The sequence below is a fragment of the Phalacrocorax aristotelis genome, chromosome 16 (assembly GCF_949628215.1).
Source record: "Phalacrocorax aristotelis chromosome 16, bGulAri2.1, whole genome shotgun sequence".
Taxonomy (NCBI): domain Eukaryota; kingdom Metazoa; phylum Chordata; class Aves; order Suliformes; family Phalacrocoracidae; genus Phalacrocorax; species Phalacrocorax aristotelis.
In genome coordinates, this window is record NC_134291.1 from 9,815,481 (window position 1) to 9,837,350 (window position 21,870).

A 21,870-nucleotide genomic window follows, 5' to 3' on the forward strand; every position below is an offset into this window, starting at 1 on the left:
CCTCAGGCCGCCTCCGCCGGAGCGGCGGCCAAGGTCCGCGGCGGCGCCGGGCAGGGCCGACCCGGTGACAACCGCCGCGTCGCCGTCCCCCGGTGCTGCGCGAGGCGAGGCGGTAACGGTCCGGCAGCCCAGCAACCCCGCACCGCCCCTTGTCAGAGCAGATAAGCCTTCTCCTTTCTTTGCACAGCGCTGGATCGAGCTGGGATAAGCCTCCCCCAACGAGCTATGAGCGGCTCCTCTGAAAACTCTTTACTCGGGGTCCTGTTTGCAGGAGGGGGGCTCATCCACGCGCCTGCTGGTTTGCTGCAAACTCCGCCTCAGGGGTGTCTCTTAAAAAATAATTTTACATAATATAAAGTAATAAAATGCTTTTACATACATAAAATAATTTTACCTAACAGAAGGGCACCCGTTCACCAGACACCGACAGCCCAGAGAGCAGGGGAGTTACGCTTCCCTCAGCAGAGCTCTGCCACCCTGCGAGGGCTCAACGCCGTACCTGACACGGAGCTCTGTGACACTAAAGCGCTGCAAGGAGAAAAGCCTGTCAGCAGCACTCAACACAGGGAAAAATGGAGCATTTCAGGATTTGCAAAGCCCAATGAAAATGGCCCTTTCAAGGTAAAGCCGATGTCAAAAAGTCTGAGACCTAATGTTCAGATTTTTAAGGAAAGAAAAAGACAAATGAGAAAATTTTAAGGTGAGGGAAAGATTTTCAAGATTAAATCAGAAGGAGGTTAAAAGGTATTAAAATATTTTAAATTTTACTATAGTTTCAGGTTAAACTTTGCATAGTTAACTTGCATTACTATAGTGCACTATAATATGCAATTCTTCTGTTGTAAAGTGTATGTATAGTGTTGTAAAAACACTGTGTAGTTACTTATTTTGCAAGATATTACTTATATCCATGGATATTATATCCAGGATATTACTTATATCCAGAGATGTGTTATCCGTTGAAGGCACTGACACATTTTTTCCACCTTTTTAGGCACTAAAGAGCGTTGTACCTTTTTTTTAAAAAAATATTGTGAAGTAATGAAATAAACAGCAGCAGAATATCTGAAAAGTTGGGTATTGTTTGACTACCCATATAAAATCTCTCTTTTCAGCACTTACCTTTTAAGAACTGTGCCATACTGCAATATAAACATTGATTACATCGAAGCTGTTTTGCTAGCTTAATCTTTGTGGTGTCCTCCTTACGAATCCTGTAAAATATAAAAGACCATCCGTATGACATTTGCACAATGGTTATTTATATTCAAGGCAACCTATAAACTCACGACCAAAAAACCACATTGGTCAGTAGCCCCACGATTTTTCTCAGTGTCGTACTCAGGTGGCTGAGCTCGGTTCTGTCTGCAGCTTGCAAGGGTCATGTCCTTCCCAGCCCTCGGCTCTCGAGATACATCTTGCCCTGTTTCAGGGCTGTTACAGACTGAGGTAGTCTTGCTTGTAAAGGGATCCTTCCATCCTCCTACTCTCACCCAGTTTTAACACAGCATAAGCTTGCAAGAACATGCCTAACGCTTAACTGCTTTTTTCTGTATTACCCATGGGGTCGTAGACTAATGTCTCCTCCATTTACATTCTAGAAAGCAATATTGGAATGACAGTAAAAAGAAATAAAAACTTAAAACTTGACTGGGACTTCAACTAGAACAACGTGTTTGTTGGTTTTTTGTTTTTACATTATTGTACAACTTGCAGTAACTACTGCTTAAATAGGGTGCAGAGTCATTGTGGAACTCCAGGGGTTTTTTAACTTCTGGTTCCACTGAATTCTTTTTTTTAGGTAGATCGCAAACATGGGTTTTGTCTTTTCCTTTCCAGGTATCTAGAAAGGAAATAAAAAATCAGCCCTGCCTGAAGCTGATTTTTATGTTTTTAGAAGAAAGGGTGTTTTCTGCTCCAAAGAAAATCTTGGCTTTTCTTACTTTACACTTTCACACTGTGGAAGCCATGGCATGTGCCCTACTGCGTAAGACACAGAAGCTAGCTAGGTGGGCAGTATACAGTGCTAGGCAGGGCCCAAACTACTGCATGAAAACATTTTGAATCAAAGGTAGGAGACTGGAATGGATCTTGTGAAGCATTTCCTTTTAAGCTGAGTTAATCAAAACCAGGCCCAAACCTCTCTTCCTCAAGACCAGCCCATCCCTTGTGGAAACTTGCATTCTTCCAGCATACAAAAGATGCTCATAGTTGATGCATAAAAATGCAAAGTTGTTAGCTTATCAGAGTTCAAATAAATCATCACAAGTAGTTTATCTTTCATTCAAACTAAGCTTGAGTTGTTTTTACATGGTAATTGCACACAAGTATCTTATCAAGAAGTAAAATACTTGAATTCCACCTTACCTTTAGGACACCATAGCCTGGAGATTCCATAAAAAATGAAGGCAGTTGATTAAGTTTATTTTATTAGAAAAAAAATCTTAAGGTAGAGAGTTGATTTCAAAAGGAGGTAAGTTGTCTCCTATTGTTTTCTACTTTGTATCTTTTAAATTATCCATGATTTTCCTAAAATAATAATACTTCATCAGGCCTGTTTCCAATATCTGTAGGTTCCCACTGTAATCTAGTTAGATTGAGATTGCCTTTATAAAGCAGTGAACAGATATACTTTTACGTTTTTATTTTAAAAATTTTTAAAAATTGTTTATTTTTACAAAAAATGTACAGGAGTTGCTTAAACCATTGATACAAGAATACCACCCATTAAGATTTTAACAGCCACCACTACTCTTTCAGTAGCCCAGAATTATCAAATAAGAATGAAGTAAACTATAAAGATTATTATCTACAATGAAGAAGCTTAAAATAATTTACTGTTTTCATAAATATTTCTCATTCCTGAACATCTTTAAGACATTAAAAATACAAGATGAGAAGAGAAAGTACTAGAAAATGGCCTTCCTTATTATTACAGAAACATTGAGGTACCACTGCACAGCAACACTCTGACTCAGTTTGAGGAAGAGGAACAGCCCAACTGCAATATAAAGGTGGTTGAAACATTTCCAGTTAAAAAACCCTTAAACATCATCTTTATAAACTGAAAACATGAAGTTACATTTCATGCAACAGAAATACTCAGAGTTGTAGCAATGTCTCACAAATTTAATGTATAAAAACAGATTCAATCACAAATAATGCGGCTGAAGTCTTGTCAAATACAAAATGAAGTATAAAAATATAACACAATATACAAGACTAGAAGTAGTTAAATATTACTGAAACCAAAGTAACACTGGGATCATTTTTATTTACAAAATCTTGCCTAATCTCTGAGTCCACCTTGAGCTACAGTAATAATTTCTCTACCCTTTTAGGAGATTAACATGCAGATCTGACAGCTGTAAATAACAAAATGAAATGCATGTATACAAATATATGTACATCAAGGCACAGTGCCTTGTAAAGACTGTTACCCGGTCGTTATTGTGAGGAGTTGTTTTTAGTCATTCACATTTTAGACGACTTGTCTCATCCTCTCCCCACCCCCTCCCACCCTGGGTTATTTAACAATTAACTGCAAATTTAGAAAGAAACAAGCTTATTTTAATAAAATGGTCTCAGAAAAAAGCAACTTTGCTGTGGAAGTTGTGACAGTCGGTCGTTACAAAAGGAGTTCTTGGTAATGGTACACAAATTACAAATAGTATGAAGCAGTCCCCGTTAATTAGTTAGTGCATTTAATATGATAAATGCACTTATCGGACAAGCACCAAACAAACCACATTTCAGTTGTGGAAAGCAATATCATGACAATAGATATATACATTATTTTAAATACTTATAGAAATTTAATATACAAATGGCTCTGAATATACAATAAAATAATGTGGTTTCCAAAAAAAAAAAAAAAAAAATAAATCAAACTATGGTGAGAATACCACCATTAGGCACAAAGTATTTCTGGAGTTAGCAACTTGAAGGGAAGTCCAAAGACAGCTTGTTTAGCATTTGTCTGGGTATTTCGAGATGAATCCCTTCAAGATAGTGCAAGAACCTATAAAAATAAAAGTAAAAGTGACTATAAGGGAACAAAGTTACTCCAAATACAAGGCAATACTGTTGTTATTTAGCCAGGCAAACAACAACCTTTTTTGTCTAGATTTATTTGACAAAGTATTTTATTAACAATCTTATTTACCTTGTATATTGAAATATAGCAAGGGTTAGGAAAACCAACACACTTACCTTCTTTTAGTCCTCCCTTGTTCTTTAAGGTTCTCAGACCTACAGATACTGCGAAGAGCGGGGAGGTATTCAAGTACGCTGGCCTGCTTATTACCCAGGTTTAAAGGGCTTCTGGAAAATACGGTTGTGATGACTGCCAGCCTCTTCTGTGCTTTTTTGTGAATGCTAAAATGGAGAATGAAGCTTTATTGTTTATTATTCAACAATGTACAGTCCCTATTTTCTTCCTTTAAGATCAAGTCCACTGGTTTAAAACTCCATTAAGCATACTGATGTCCAAAACTGCGTCCCAATGGATTAGATGCCTGCAACTTTTGACCAAGTGCTGCTTACACGCCACCAAAGCCGCACTCAGAGACAGAAGCGGGAGGGACAGTAGTTCGTTTGGCCAACATTCTTAGCTTAACTACGGAGTCTAATCTGGGGAAGTCTTCACAATCCAGTTATGTATGTGAAGGTTAGTATGTCCATTAGACAATGTAAGCATTTGTGGTCTTCCAAAAATAAAGAGTGTCACGAGATTGCTATTTGCCAGAATGTCACTATCGGATCCAACGTGTAACTCGTGACATACTGGCCAAACCTGGTCACAGGTTAGGTGGTTACCTCCATTTTGACACTGCTCCCCTGGGTGCTGACTTACAGAAATAAGGTTAAGCTATTTTCCTATTCAGACATCTGAATAGGTTTTATTCACCTGTTATGCCAATTTCATATATAACGACTTTTTTATGTTAAAAACAATTTTCAGATCCACAGTTGCTAGCAGCAGTGTATTCTTTGATCTTCTGTAATGCATTAAAGGTTATTCTTCATTAGCATATGTCATTACCAAAAAATTGCAATAACTTTGCTCTGAATTTTGTTAGGTCTTCGTCAAGCAACAACTACGCGTTTAATACAGACTCAATATGACCAGGCACTGGGTGAAAAATTTGCATGTCTAGTACTTGCAGAATCCATTTCAGTCCATCTGTCTTGAAAAAGCCATTCCTTTAGGTTTTTGTTCTTCTTTTGGTGTTTGTGGTGTTTGTTTGTTTGTTTGTTTCTAAAGTAAATGGAGCAGATGAAGGCTACCATTCCTGAATAACATTATAGGCAGGCTATTCAAATGAGAAAAGTCATTTTTCTCAGAGATTGCCAAGCAGTTAATTTAAGCGTATTTAACCAAAGTAAACAACATATTCCAGCATTTGAGACATACTGACAACATTCTTCTTGGTATGAATGTATATATGTAATATCTGAAACAGTCCTACACCCTGTGAAATGCTTTCCTTGACAAATAAGTGCATCATATTCCAGAAATATTAGCAGTCTTACCTTGAATCAGCCGACTGACTGAAGGAGACATAATTTCTTGTGTTTGAGATATGCAAAGTAAGTCCCTCCAGTTGGCCACTTTCAGGTGTTTTACTGGTACTCAAAGATGATTCCAAGTTTTGTGAAATATTAACAGAACATTTGTTATAACTGAGTGCTTCAATAGCTGCCTTTATTTCACTACAGCTCTGGGAACTCCACCAATCAGTATTTTCTATACTGAATTCATCACAAAGACCATTTTTGATTTTGCTATTTGTCCAATTAAATCCTTCATCTTTAGAAAACTCCAGTGGTTCCTTGGTGTTAGTGTTTAAACAGCAATCCAAGAAAGACATATTCTCCACAAATTCAGTCAGTGAATTCAAACACTGAAAGACAAGAACAGACCTTTTCTCATTTGCTGAGGTTTTAGTTTTAATTTCTTCTTCTTTTTTATTCATCAACAATTTTGATTCCTCTTTATTCACTTCACCACGTGATGTAGGACTATCCGATGGCAAAGTTATGAATTCAGCCGAATAGTTCAGTCCAGTATCAAATAAGTCACTATCATCCAATATATCAAGCCTTTTCCGGTTCTTTGTTTTCTTAGACTTTTTTCCAGGGCTACTCTTTCCGGAGCAGTAACTGTTAGTAGATCTGTTTTTTGAAGAAACTACAGTAGGCCTTTCAAGTATAGAGTTAGAGGCTTCAGATTGGTTTGAAAGACCTTGCACCGGTAAGGGAAGAATAAGTTCAAGATTACTATATATAAAATCCACTTTCTTCATCTGAAATTCTGTAAGAAGCTGCATCAATTTACTCCATTTCTCCATGGTTGTGATTTTGTGCTGCAAAATAATAATCGTGAACAATTAATATATAAAAATATTTTAAAAACCCCCAAGTTCTTACAGAAAATCTCATACTCCTAGCTTTGCATTTATGAGGTGAGGGACTGTTTTGATTGCAGAAGACTGCCCCAGTTCAGATTTTTGCTTAACAACAACAGAATCCCCTACTTTCTACAACAAACCTTTTGATAAAGATTTGCTTCTAAGAAGATGCTATTTGTAGTGATGATTACATGCAATTATCCAACAAGCATTCAAAGTATTAGCTAGTCAACTACAAAAATACCTTAAGAAATGTAAACAAATCTTCTGAAGGCAACAGGATATTCTTAAGGCCAAGCAATGTCTCTACACAGCCTGTATCACATTTGGGGAACTCCTGAAGACATGCATCAGCTTGAGAAAACTCAATCTTGGAATCAGTGGTCTTTTCAGAATGAATTACATGATTTACTTTATTTGTCTCATCTCCTCCTGCACAAAGATAACACGCTTTACTTGAAAAGGAAAAACTGCATCATGAAATTGATTTTTCCCCTTTGCCTCGATTCCTTTTATAAAGGGTACTGTAACTGTCACCTCTTGCTGCATTTCTGAATGAATACAGCAACTGAAGTTACTCATCCCCACCCCCCATGCATTTCATTCCTTTAAGCGTCACCAACCTGCCCACTTTCCCTTCTCTGCAAGGAACCATTTGAAATAGTCTCTTCTTCCTTTTATGCCCCACTAGTCTCTCTCTGTTGCTTGCTCACACGCTGTCCCACTCACCCACACCTGTTGGGGATACTCCTCCTGTATCCTTTGGCACCAAGTTCTTGCCCTTGCTGCCCACTTGCTAGCTGTCCAATTTTTCTCCTTTTTTCAGTTTTGCTTCTTCTAGGTTAATTATCTACAACTCACCTAAATGGATAAAGTACTGCAAACTCTGAGTTGAAGGAAACTACTACTGGCTCCCTGCTCTGCGCAATTTTGCTACCATCCTGGTTTTGGCTGGGATAGAGTTAATGTTCTTCCTAGTAGCTGGTATAGTGCTGTGTTTTGGATTTAGTATGCTGTACTTAAGTGCTGTACTATAATGTTGCTATAACACGCTGATGTTGTTGCTAAGTAGTGCTTACACCAAGTCAAGGGCTCTTCAGCTTCCCACGCTCTGCCGGGTGCATGGAAGCTGGGAAGAAGAAGGGGCCATAGCTGGGACAGCTGACCCCGACTGGCCAAAGGGATATTCCATACCATACGACATCATGCTCAGGATATAAACTAGGGGAACGGTGGCTGGGGCCGCTGCTCAGGGACAGGCTGGGCATCAGTTGGCAGGTGGTGAACAATTGCATTGTGCATCACTGGCTTTGTATATTCTTCTATCATTATTCTTATTATTACTATTTTATTTTATATCAGTTATTAAACTGTCCTTATGTCAACCCACAAGTCTGGGTTTGTTTTTTTCCTTTTCTCTCCACTTCTACTCTTCCAATTCTCTCCCCCATCCCACCGAGGAGGCAGTGAGCGAGCGGCTAGGTGGTGCTCAGTTGCTGGCTAAGATTAAACCATGACAGCTACTCAGAAGAGGAAAGGGAGACAATTAAGTATCATAATGATGGGTAATAAACAGGTGCAATAAACCCCAAACTTTTAGTTCCTTATGCATATATACAAGGCTTTGAAATAGGCAAAAAAATACCAACCCAAACCCTACCCAAATGTTTAGGAGTCCTACAGAAAGTTACCAACTATTCATCCATGTTTAAGAATAGTTTGATTAAATCAAACCAATGTTAAGATGGAGATTTTTGTAATTAAATCAACCTACCACGATGTTCCAAACATTTGTCTTTCAAGCATCCACCTCCACTTCTAACCCAAAATTGTAAATAGAGAACACTTTGTCTGATATCACAGTTATTTGTGGTTAACAGAGCAGCTAAGTCTTTTACATCCGTTCGTAGATTCTCAGCCAGACACAGCACTTGAAGATAGCTAGCAGCATTTATCTAAACAGAAGTTAGACAAAGACCACTGAAAACAACTCTTACCAGACTCAACAGTCACACAGAAACAAATTATTCTATTTACAGTTCCATTTAAACCTCTGTAGAAAAGCAGAATACTGTACCAAATCTAAACAGTCCACATCAGAGATTTAAATTAAACTTAGAAATTAAACTAATCAATAACAAACAAAACCACACATATTTTGCTTATGTTCCTGAAACCACATAAACCTTGCTTCTCATCACCAGTGAACAGGTTTTAGTGAGCTATATTAATTTTAAAGGTTTTTCTTTCTTTCTTTTACTCTGCAATTGTCTGGTAACCCAAAAGACTTTCAATTTCACATTAAGAAAATTCCCCTTCTGGAAAGTTAGTTCCTTTTGATTCTCATTTATTTAGGTTTTTCATATAATTCCTAGTTTTATTTGCTATACAGAATACTAGTGTTTACATTAAAGGAATAACCCATAGTATTTCTTGAATAGTTCCTGTACTTATTAATGAAGGAACCAATACTGGCATAGACAGCCTTCAGATCAAAACTATTAGATACATCACTTACGAAATTATTTACTACATCCTAAAAACTAAGTGAAGTGATGAAGTGATGTTCTTACGGTAATTCTCTCAAACACTAACTGCTTAGGAAAATAAATCTTCTAGGCTAGTAATAAAAATTCTACATGGAAAGACAAATATACCCTACACATCCTTGCACAGAATCCTTTACACGGAAAAATAGTCTTCTGATGAAACAGATATATTACATCAGATAAAGATAAACCTACACCAACATTTAAATTTCAAACTTACATGAGCTGAAAATTACTTGCTTAGGACATATCCGCGTTTCCAAACACAGACTTACCAAGGAAGGGGTACTAAAGTTGATCTCTTCAAAACAGCCATCAAACGTTAAGCTGAATGTTGGATCTATATAAAGAGGTACCAGTGAACTGTCATGACATTATGTTCAACACTAATTATTTTCTTGACCCATTAGAGCAGCCAGTATCTTTACTGAAATACTAAAATACTCACTTTATAGTCTCCACTCATTTAATATTACATTTAGGAACTGTATTCAACCATCACCATTTAAACCATCTTATTAAGAGAGGCTCTTCTGTCTGTAAAGCCTCATTACTGCAACAAACACTACTCACCATTGGTAGTAAGAATTACAGGTCTCTTTGCAGTTGCCATGAATGTCTTTATCGCACTTAGAAATCCTGCATCTTCGTCAAATATTATATCTACCTACAGACAGCAAATGAAGTGTAAAATTCCAGTAGCTTTAACAATAGCTACAAGCTGTGAATGCAGTCATACTGCAATGACCGAGTAAGACTTAATGCAGGTTTCTTGAACATGCATGGGCAATTGGAGCATACACACTTCAGGCCAAGCTCACTTGTTAGCACACAACACTTTGATCAGAGTCTTCTGTGCTGAAGCTTACAAAAACCACAGGCTGCCTGAGGTTACAAGAGACCTCTGGAGGTCACCGTGTCCAACCCCCTGCTCAAGTTGGGTCATCTACAACAGGTCACCCAGGACCATGTCCAGGTGGCTTTTGAAGTTTGCTTTTTTTCTTTCTAATAGAATTGCACCAGTGATTTGTAAGATCAACCCACAGTTGGCAACAGTGCTATACCTCCTTTATGTACCTCAAATTGCATTCTTGGCTGCAATTTTGTATTTTTAATTTAAGACTCCAGGACATTTTTAGGCAAGAGGTTAAAGAATTTAACGTGGGCTTAGATATTGTAACTACTGGGTGTTAATGGTGACTTTTAAAGTGTCTCAGTGCATTTAAGTAGTGTAAAATTATAAACACACATTTTTGGCATAATCAAAGGAATTAGATTAGCAGAATCCTGCAAACTGTTCCAACAGTGAACAACTGCTGATTGATGATAGTTTTTTATTTTCTTTTAAATAATGATCCATAGTTAAAAACGTACTCATGCGGATGAAATCATTAAAACCCAAATTAATTTTTAAGAAGCTGATAATCCTCACACTTGAATCTACCTAGAAGTCTCAAGGAGGAAGAGAAAAAAGTTAAAATCGTTAAACACAATGAAAGAACATATTGCTCTCATCAGTATATTTCACGTGAATTTTACCTCTTCAAAAAGAATGAGGGATGTTGCACTTTTTCTGTTGTGTTCTCCTCCTTCTACTTCTTTGTTTATTGACTTAACTGGAGCATCTTTCTTTTCTTCACATGATTTCTGAGTATTTGCTGCAGATGGGCGAAGAATTGAGCAGGAAGTAAAGGACTGAAACCATTTGACATGCATTCTAGACACTGGTTTCAAAAACACCCCATGTCTAAAGTGCTTAAGAAAATCTACACTGACACAAACTTAGAAATCTGACCCACATCCGATGTCTCCTGTTTAAAAAATATTGCAACAGATTTCTTGGGAATTCAGTGGTTGGTGAAGAGCTGACTATTTATAGAATTAATTCTGCACCTAACCTGTTTGTGACCTATGATGTCTCGGGGGCATGGAGTGGATATGTCCTTCAAGGCGGTGCAATATGACTGCCTGAAGAGACAAGGACTAGACCTGATTGCCCCAATTCAGCCCAGCACTTTGCTCATGCATTCCTCTGTATTGTCTGTGCAAAAATACTCGTTGTCCAAATATACTATTTCCTTTCTACAAACCTGTCTGAGACTTCCTGATCCCATGAAACATTTAGAAATATATCTTCCATGACAACCACCTAGCACAATGACCATTCCACACCAACCTGAAACAGGCGCTGAGGTAATCTAAACACTGAGGTGTGTTTTTCTAGAGACAGATTTTAATTTATATTCTTTTACCTAAACGCTCTGAAAAAACCCCAAACCTAAACAAACCCAAACAACTACGGGAAGCCTGCTGAACTTCAGATAGTCTGTACCCTAGTTAACTCTCCTGTAACACATATTAATGACTATTTTCTATGTAGTTAAGTATCTGAGATGCATTAAGTAACTCTTACTGGCAGTTGGTGTGTCGTAAGTGTGCTCTATTCTCTCCACACACTACACTTCCATCTCCAATGGTAACTAATTATTAAATAGTGATACCTACCTTTATTTTTTTCTTGAGATGTTACTACTCCATCATTCCCTTTACATTTGGAAGAAATTTTGAAATAGTTTGCAAGTGTTTTAGGGGGCAAGCTTCGTTTTAATCCTCCTCCTTTTGGTGACAGCGGAGGCTTTCTTGGTGAAATAACTTTCTTTGGAGAATACATTTTTTCTGCAAGATACGTTTTATATTAACTTAAGCTAGAAACATAATGTCAAACTGACATTTCTCAGGCAGATTTAGAGCAAATCCCAGTTTTGTATCTAGTACAGACAGGTTTACTGTGCTGATTTCTGCTTATTTTACTTTACTCCTGTTCTAAGGAACGCTTTCCATTCAACTTTCTATTCAAGTGCCATAGCACTTACTCCACCATTACAGAAATAACTTAAGATAATCAAGAGTCAGTCTTTTGATAAAGCCATTATTTAATTTGGGATGTAGTTGTGTTAACCAACAGAACTTTTCTTATTATTATGGCTAGATAAAAATAGCAAATTTCAGTTTATTTAAACAACTGATGTCTAAAAATTGTTTTGGGAACTTAGTTCCTAAAACCCAAAACAAAAAAAAAACCAAAAAACAAACACCAAAGCCAAAAAGGCCCCCCAAACCCCCAAACAAGAAAACCTCAGATATAACCATGAAACTTACTTGGTGACTTGGCACTGCTACAACTGTTAAAAAAGCAAGGCTTATGTGCATTAACGCCTTTCTTGTCCACTTGATGAGACTGAGTAGCTTCTTTTAGTTGAGACAGTATCTGTCTACCACTACGCTGGCAAGAGGCATTAACTTCAAATATCTGCAATGGTATTTAATTTACATGAAAAAAATTTTAGACATCTTATATTAAGAATGCTTTCATATCACTAGTCACAAATAAGAAAAATGGCACTGAGGAAAGGACTCCACAAACCTTAAAACCAAGCTCCTGAGCACAAGCATATACCGCAGCAGTTTTCCCCACTCCTGGTGGGCCTGTTATCAGAACTGTATTGCAAAGGGTAGTCTCTTCTTCAATCTCTGATTTATTATCTTTAAAGTCAAGACTGTCCAAAGAACCTGTTGAATTATTTAAAAGAAAAGAAAGGACTCATGTCATTTTTATGCCAATGTTAACAAAGAGAAGCTATATATATTATTTTTAATTCTATCAGCACCTTCATGCTCTTTGTCCTCCTTTTCCCCTTTCCGAGTTCTTTTTTCTTCCCAATCAGCTCTTTTTTTCCATTCTTTTAACCAGCTATAAAAGGGAACAAACAGAACAAAAAATAAAAATTACTGCTAAATAAAATGAATCAAATTCAGATGGAACACAACATAAAACTAGGGGACATCAGCCACTTGTCATTCCTCTCAGAAACTTATAAAGTACTTTTAGATTAAAAAAAATTGTTCAGGGTGTTTGATCCTTTTGTAAAAAAGGATTCCTTCTTCATTCTCCAATCTATTAGCTGATTGGTATAGAGAAAAGTCACTTGGTAAACTACTGTGGAAAATGCTATCTCGTTCATAGTTTAGTGTTGTTTTTTCAATGGATCTTTAAATTATACATAGAAGCCACAACAATAACTTAAACCCATACAGAAAAATTAACTGAAAGCACAATATATTAGATGCACTTGAGCACTAAGTTACTGTCAAAAGCAGAGGCAGTGCATTGAGATCAGGATCAGGCACACTTGTAGGGAAGAGTAGGCAAGTACTGGTAACTTGCTACCTCTCATTCATAGTGCGTAAGCTTAAACAACCTGACAAAAAACAATTTTTGCTAAAATTGTACGGACATTAGTTACTTAAGTATTTCATTTTATCCCACAGCCTAATGTAGCAATTCATGTGTGCTTTTGTTTTGTACCATCCCAAGGTATTACTGTAAAAGAAACTATGACCAAAAGATCATTCACACCAACTGACAATTTGTTTCTGCAACTTTTTCAAAGTAAACCAAAATAAAAGCCACATACACCCTGCAAGCGTTATTCATGCGTAGTGTAAAATAATTGACTTCGCTTTTTTCAGCATAATCAAGTAATACGATGTTTTGAGTTATTTTAAGAATGGATCCACGCTCCCAATTCTGACCTGTGTAGCCTTTTAATTTCTTTCTTGTTCCCTACAAGTTCACTGGAATCTTGAGGCTGGTATTTTTCTGTCCAGAGCACGTCTTCCTTTTCAACACCTACAGAAAAAATATTATCCATTTTTAAATAGTTCTTCATGCAAAGGACTTGATCGAGTCTAGTAGAATATTAAGACTAGATATGATATTTGCCTCACAGAGGAAAGCTGATGTACGTCATATATACGTTCCCTCAATGCAAAGAGAATTAAAATCAGGCAGGAAATGAAGGTACCTGAAAGTGCATTTGGCTCTGATAAATATTCTGTTGTAACATCTGGTTGCTGGGTCTTGTTTTTTCCTAAATGCGTGGCTTGTCCTTTCTCTGCTTGTTTTCCTCCAGACCCAGGAGAAATAAGGTTCCTGGAAACTCTGGATTTTATTTCAATCTCTGTACCTTCAGTTTGTTTTCTTCTTTTTGATTTGTGGTCTTCTGTTTCTTTCCTTTTCCTCTTAGTTTCCTTCCAATTGTCAGAATGTTTCTGATTTACCTCAGAATTTGCAGTGCCATCTCTACTCTCTAAGAAAAAAAAAAAAATTACATCCTTTTAAAATTTCAAGCTACACCCATTACAACTGTACATTTGTTTAAGCCGTAATTGAAGAATTTTGTCAAAATGACCTAAAATGTGAGGACCAATTTATTTCCAACAACAGTATTCCTTCACTGACATATTTCTGGAAATTCCAAGTTGCCATTTTATGCCAGAGAGAGTGAGAGTGAGTTTATTTTTCTGTATGTAGATTACTAACCTTGTATGCTGTTTTCAAAAACCATCCGTTCCGTTTGCCTTTTCATAAACTTGTAGAAGTATTCTCTCACAGGAAATTGAGAATTAGGAGACATGATCTCATCTAGTAAATCTTCCCTGAATATATCAGGAAAAACCGGTCGGTGGCCAGAGAGCTGCAATACACACACACACACACACACACACACACACAAAATTACTTTAAAACATTACACAGAATAACAGTGACAGCTTTGCATAATTTAAATTAGTAGCTGTCCTGTTATCTCAGAGATTACCAGAAAGCCTTGAGAACTGTCCAATGTTACAATGCAGAATGGGTAAATCACACACAAGGGGAAGGAAAAAGCAATTTCAGTTTTCTTTTCATTTTTCTTGTAACACAAGAAAAATACTAACCACAGGTGCAGGACAGTTTCCAGTTAGTTTTGTGTTCACAGTAGAAAATTCACCAAGTGAGAGAGTAATTTTTGTGATGTTAGTTACTTCAGTATTCAGTTTCCTTAGCTTAGTTAATAAAGGACATGATGGTGATTTCAATTTCCACATTGGATAACCTACAAAAGAATCCCCACCCAAAACAAAACAAGAAGAAACTTTAGTTAACAGAGGTACCGTCACAGACAAAAGCATCCTAGAGTAGATAAGAGTAAATGCTTTTAACTACGGCTTTATCATGTCCAAGCCAAGCTTATTTAACTTACACTGCATCAACTTTTTATCTTTATTAGTTCCACCTTCCACAAGCAGAACCAATTTGCACATTTTTGCCTACAACATTTCTCCAGTAAGTTGCTCCTGGGCTCTGCTTGCTCCAAATAACAACCTGTGGCCTCACTGGGTCCCTGTAGGACAGATGATCACCAGGGATTACGTTCGTTTGTTTGTTGGTTGGTTTGCAAATATGACCTCTGTTAAGCACTATTCCACCTTCGGCTTTTCCGTCATGCCCTTGATAAGGACATTGCAGCACACTCCCTCAGTGGAAAGAAATGGGCTGTTCTTTTCTCTTTTGAGAAATATTTGCCTTTGTCAGAAGGAATTGGTTTCTGCGCCAATCAGTCCAACGTGATCTTTATTCTCCAAACTGGAACTTGATAGTCTAACTTTTTTGACTAAATATTAAGAATTTTGCATCCTCACCCATAAATGTATACGTTACTTTAGCACCAATTTGTAAATTTTATATTCCAAACTATCTCACTTGAAGCTTGTAAGTAGGAAACTGCCAGTTATTCCAGTCGTTAACAGTAAGTTCAAGTTTTTTCTTTTCTGCACAGATTTACTAGAAACTATTATATACATTTACACAGTGGCTGAACAAAAGCTTACAGTCATCCTTTTGCTGTACATGGACAACAGTCTTAAAACATGAACTTGCAAGAGAGTACGCTTCCATTGCTGCTGCTTTCTTTGCAATCTGTCTTTTCAGTGACTCTGGCAATCCACTCATCAAGAATTCACGTTTTGCTCTGAACTGATCATCATCGTGAGAATTTTCAGATGCATCTTGGCTTCAGTGAAAATAGAAATGGAAAAAAAAAATAATCAGTAGAACTACCAGCTCCGTAAGGCTTACAACAGAATTTAATCACATTCACTTCTACACACAAGCTAGAAATAGCCTGGGACAACTGCTAAAATTAAATTAATTTAGTAAATTTACATTTAAATTTTGTGTTAGAGATTTTAATGGGAAAAAAATCCTCTTTGGGTTTGTATTTTTATATAGGTTTTCTTTTAATCATGGACTATTTTTCCAACCATCTAGAATGGCTCAACAATGGTTGCGGAACTCTCAAAAAATATCCTAAAATTTTGCAAGCTGATTAACATACCGATCAGTATAAAACCCATGAACATTTATACCGCATTTCAAAAAGTGTATTTAAATTTGTAAAATGAGAGAATGTTGAAGTAACCTTGAAATATATTTTGATTCTTAAGCAACTATGATCTTGAAAACTGACCTGCTTTCATCAAAGATCACAACTGGTTCACCTGCAGAGTTTTGAGCATTTCTGCCTAAGCAGGAAGGTGGATATCCCACTTTTCCTTTAAAAAAAAGAAAATCATTACTAGATTAGCACCAATACAGGATTCTAACCTTGCTTCTCTGTTCATTATCTGTATGCTCCATTTAATAACATTAAGGAATCTCCTTTTCTTAAGGGAAAGCTAAGTATTTTAACAAAATTGATTAAAGTTTTATTTCTAGTTATTTCATCATTATAGACATAATTTTCTGTAACATTAAAAAAAATCCCCCAAACCTTAAATTAGAAGGCAACAAAGCACGGTATACTATTGGCAGATTTTCAAACAGAGTTTTCCCTGAATGAAGAAAAATCAAAGCAGCGCATGTAAACAACCTCTACACTATTAACTCATATCATAAAACTAAAAGGTATATTTTGGAATAGTATACAAAAAAAAAAAAGAAAAGATTAATGTCCTGCAAAGGCAGATTTATAAAATTAAGTTACAATAGTCAATAACTGTAATAAAAATTAAAACACGTTCAGTAAAACCCAATTACCATTTGACTTTTTTGCAATCTTCAAGTTTCTAGACTTTTTCCCCAAAACATCATTTAAGCTCCGAAGATTCTTTTGCTTCACATTCTGCACTGTAGTAGAGGCATTACTCGGGCTTGAATCTAAAATTATTACTGATTCCTAGAGGGCAAGCAAATAAGAAAGTAAACACAACTTTTCCTCCATTATTAACAATACAATATAGTGATCAGTACTGAGAAAACTGAAGAAACTGCTAGAGCGCTTAGAGGTTAGCAAAGGTAATTTGAAGATTATACAATACTTATGACTGCTGTCTACAGAGAAATAGTATATAGAATAAGATCTCCAATACATAAACAAAGGCCAGAATTACTCTTGGCTCAATTCAAACATCTAAACCATACACATTTGGAACAAGACACCTTGCTGCCCATTAAGAAAGAGGAACAGTCACTTCAGAAGTGTGACCACCTGCTGCATTTCATAGATCTGCATCGGGCTTTCCCGTCTATGCCTGGCAGTTATTTTACTATTTGACATTTACTACACCATTGCATAGAAATCTACTGTATTTGATTCTTCAAAAGAACATTTTTGTTCCTCAAATAAATCATAAAAACATCAAAATAAATTTTTCCCCTACAGAGCATACAGGCTTACTTCATCTTCTTGTAGTTTCTTCTGTTCAGCAAGAGCTCGCTGTCGAGATGAGCGCCTCACGGGAGTTGCTAAATCTTCATTAATCTTTGATCTATTTTGCCGTATAGCCTTTGCTTTTTCAATCAGCTGTTTCGCTTTGGATATATTTTTAGAAGTAGAACTTGTCTGTTAATAAAGTACAAGAGAACCAAAGTACCTAGCAATTAATTGCAATATATTTGGTAAGTATTTAACATATAATTTTCCACATTTTACAAATTTTTTATTTGATTTTTAGAAAATTTTATTGGTATCAGAAAGAAAATGGAAGAATGGAAAGGAGAAGCAAACCAAGATGACATAAATACTTTTCAAAAGGGAGCAAGAGCCCTAGAAGTGGATTCTCCAATGTATCCACAGAACAAATGAACTATGGGCAGCGACATTCTTAAGCATAAGCTGTTCTGCTGTACCCAAACACTATGTCTCATCCAGAGAACCTGCAGAACATGAGCATACTATTTTACTGGATTTTTCAGTTATAAAAAATATATTTACACTAATAAAATATATCTTAAAATCTAAGGTACAATAGTTTCTTGTACAGTTATCTCAAATTCTATCACAAATCACAGTAATATTCTCTTTCCGTAGGGCATCTGAGAACTGTCATATTGTATTACATTAGACTATCACATAATACTGAATATTAACACAATTACATGCATATAGTAAATGAGAAAATACTGAAACACAAACTCACACATAAATTACCTTTCTATTTTTGGAGTTAAACTCTTCATTTTTCATTGTTTCAGCTTTATTTGATTTTGTAGTCTCACTTATACGTGTAAACCTCATTCTAATAAGGGAAAAAAAGTATTATGAAATTATTACTGTTTAATAAAGGGAAATCTCTCTCAATCTCATTTTCAAAAGCCTTTAAAAATACAGTGCTGCAAACAGAAGCAACCCCCCAACTGGTGGTGTTTTTTTGTTGTGTGGTTTCTTTTTCTTTATTATTTTATTTTAAATGTCTTTAGTGCAAGCACATTTATAAAGGCAACTCTGGTTCTTCTGTATTATTATCCAACGTGACCAGTATTCAGGCAGCTTTGGTATGCATTCCAATCAATTTATAATTACATCTTAGTCTCAAAATACTTGCAGAAACACAAAGCAAAAAGGTATACTCCAAAATGCTTACCTTATTGGGCTGTTGCCCTCAGAGGGCACTGTAATCACCTCAGCTTTATAGACATTACTTTTCTTCAGGGATGGCTTGCTTGCTTTTGGTGTAGAAGTCTGAAATGGACAGCCACTTAATTCATCTTCAGAAAAGGTATTTCTAAGCCTGTATTTTTTAGGTGTAGTATTTTTTGATGTCTTGATTTTCTTCTGCCTTAAACTCCTCCTTAACTCATTCACTTTTAGACTTGAAATTCTCACATCTAAGGTGTTTTCCTTAGTAAGAACACTAGCTTCTGAATCCTCATCTTCATTATAATTGCTAGTATTTGAGACATTTGTTTCCTTCGTTTCTGAAGCCTTCCTTCTTCTGTTTCCTTTTTTCTGAACACTTTTAGGTCTTTTGGTTTTAGTTCTATTGTTTTCAGAACTAGAATGTGTATATTTGTCCAGATAATCTTCTGCTACTCCACTGTCTAATCCTTTATTTGAAGCAATGTCATCTTCAGGTACTTTTTCTTTCGAAGACTTTCCAGTGGCTTGCTTCTGTTTTCCAGGTGCCTTTTTAATGCCACTTTTTATGATGTCTGATGTTGGTTGTCTAAATGCCTTCATAAACTGATGCCTTTCTTCCAGAGTACATTTTGGCTTCAAAGAATCTGACCCTCCAGCCTCTAGTACAGCTAACTCCAATTCTTCTTCCTCAATAACTACATTAGATTTCCTTTTCTGAGTAACCTGTTCAGTTTGTTCACTGTCCAAGAGGGGCAGGCTACTTTCTTTTTCCCCTACACATCCTTTGTTATTCAGAAAAATAGAAGCTATTTTCCTACAGCCTTTTTGCTCCTTATGTAAAGGAGCTAATTTCGGGGGAATAGAATGAACTTGTGCGAGGACAGTTACTGTTCTAAGGGGTAGCTGTTGAGATTCCTCACACTTTTCTGCATCGCTAATACTCTCACTTTTGTCCATTTCATTTGCTATAGCAGAATTGTCCATTGTTGGCTTTGTGTCTTCTTCAACATGATCTACATTATTTTCTACCTGACTCTTCAAGAAGTCCTCAAATGATACCGTTATTATACTATTATTTACCTGTGAGGCCTTATCATCCATATGAACTTCAAAACTGGAATCACTAATAGTAGCGCCACACTCTGCTGCTGTAGGAGATGCCGTGTTTTTGTTACCTTCACTTTCCTTTTTACACTTTTCATTCAGCTGGTTTTCAGATGAAAAGCTTTCAGACAAATCCATATTTACTTTGTGCTTCCTTTTCCTTGATTTTCTTATCCTATTTTTTGTTCCATTTATTTCAGAACCAACTTTCTTTGCGTTTTTTCTGTGTTTGACAGCATTTGAGAAGTTCTCTCTTTGCACGTTATCTTCTGCTAGTTCTGTTACGCATTTTTGGTGAACTGAATTACAATTAGCAATAAAATCATTACTGCCTTGCTCTAGTCCTGTTGTTTCTCTGCTGTCATCACTGCTAATTTCTATTGCATATTGATTCTCACATTCTTTCATCTCTCTTAGTTTATTATTTAAATTAACTCTCTTCCCTTTCCTCTTCTGCTTTAAAGGTGGTTTAAAAGGTAACTTACAGTCTTTGTCATCACCATCCAAGTGTGTTTTATTTTCTCCAGCTACAACTGGTAATGTAGCTTTCTCAGTTACAGCTGTCTTTTTAAAATAATCCAATATATTGTTGGGTTTTGGTGGTGACGACACTTTATCCATCGGTTTTGCTAATGGTGAAAAATATCTTGTGATTGTTTTTACAGAATTATCTTCCTCTCGCCGTTTCTTGCATGGCTATAAAAGAATTCAACATTAATCTTAGTTTTTAAAAACTTAAGATGACTCAATATGGTAATACAAAGCTGTTCAGTATCTGCACTTTATATTAGTGACACTACCACTTTTTCAGATAATTAAAAAGTCATGTCAATGTGCTAAGACTGTGTGCACATCAACTTTACCTCCATGTTTTCAAAAACCATTTAAGCTTGAAATAAAGATTCTGCCACTTCAAATAAATGAAAATCCCATTCTGAACTTTTGAGACCGCCAAAACTGCAAGTGACCACAAGGTCTTCAGGACAGCCCTGCAGAGATTTTGTAATGCCAGGGTTCAGGAAGCCTACTTTGGTTCAGATGATCGACCTACTGGTTACCTTGGGAGGTCCGCCAGAGCGTTTGTAGAGCACTGAACAGAAAATTCCAACATCACTTAAAGATGTATGACCCTACCGTAAACACCTAGCATCCCTGAAGAAGAAACTATACCTTTTAAAACACTTAAAGAAAATGAAGATAATTAATATCTCATATGATATTTCAAAATACAAAAGAGATTTTATTGGTACAACTCCAAGAAAGAAGGCTCACAAAGGCTTTTACAGCTCTCCTAATTTGTCACAAACCAAACTAATCTGAAATCAGACGGTCTGAAACAACTGAAAAACCTCTTTTCTAAAGCTACTGAGGGCCCCCCGAGCCGCCTCGGGAAGGTATTTCATGACAGCTTGGCCCGGGGGCTGCAGGGCCGGGCACCGGTCAGGGCAGGGCAGCCGCCCCGGGCACCGGGCAGGGCAGCCGCCCCGCAGCGCCCTGGCGTCCCCCCGTTACACCGGGGGCGCCGGGTCAGGAGCGAAGGACAAAGGGGCGCCCCTGTCCCGCCCGGCCAACCCCCCCGAGCCCGCCGTCACCAGCCCCCTCTCCCCTCTTCCCAGCCCGGTGCGGCGCCCCTGCCCGCCGTCCTCCGCCGCCTCCTCCACACCTGAGCATCGACGTCCTTCCCGGGGAGGGAGGCGGCCGCCGCGGCCACGGCGACCCTGCCCACCATGCCCCGGGCGCTGGCGGGGAGCGGAGCCCTCAGCCGCGGGGGGAGGCGCGCCCGAGCGCCATGGAGCGCAGCGGAGCGGAGCGACCCCGCCCGGTCCGGCCACCGCCGCCTGACAGGAGCGGGAGCCGCAGCAGGCAGAAAGGCGCGCGCGGGACGAGATTCGGACCTCCGCGCGGAAGGGGGCGGTGCTACCACACTCACACGTGACCCACCCGCCCTGCCAACCACCGCCAGCTTTCCACCATCACGTGACGCGGGGCCGCTGCCCGCCGCCCCGCCCCTTCCCCCGCAGGCCTGGTCACGTGCCGGCGGCGCCACGCCCCCCCCGGCCC

The 21,870-nt window shown here is 37.7% G+C and overlaps 1 protein-coding gene across 1 annotated transcript; it reads right to left on the reverse strand.

Moving 5' to 3' along the window:
- Window positions 1–3,108: 3,108 nt before the first annotated feature.
- Window positions 3,109–21,732, reverse strand: ATAD5 (ATPase family AAA domain containing 5). Its single transcript, XM_075110996.1, has 23 exons — window positions 21,473–21,732; window positions 18,710–20,505; window positions 18,277–18,364; window positions 17,524–17,688; window positions 16,884–17,022; window positions 16,315–16,399; window positions 15,677–15,858; window positions 14,744–14,901; window positions 14,346–14,499; window positions 13,828–14,112; window positions 13,556–13,652; window positions 12,631–12,713; window positions 12,387–12,532; window positions 12,122–12,272; window positions 11,468–11,638; window positions 10,502–10,620; window positions 9,536–9,629; window positions 9,238–9,302; window positions 8,188–8,368; window positions 6,658–6,845; window positions 5,536–6,368; window positions 4,213–4,377; window positions 3,109–4,021 (listed from the first exon to the last, which is right to left on the reverse strand). Exons 1-23 carry the CDS (start codon window positions 21,536–21,538, stop codon window positions 3,934–3,936), a joined length of 5,499 nt encoding a protein of 1,832 aa, XP_074967097.1. The 5' UTR covers window positions 21,539–21,732; the 3' UTR covers window positions 3,109–3,933.
- Window positions 21,733–21,870: the final 138 nt, after the last annotated feature.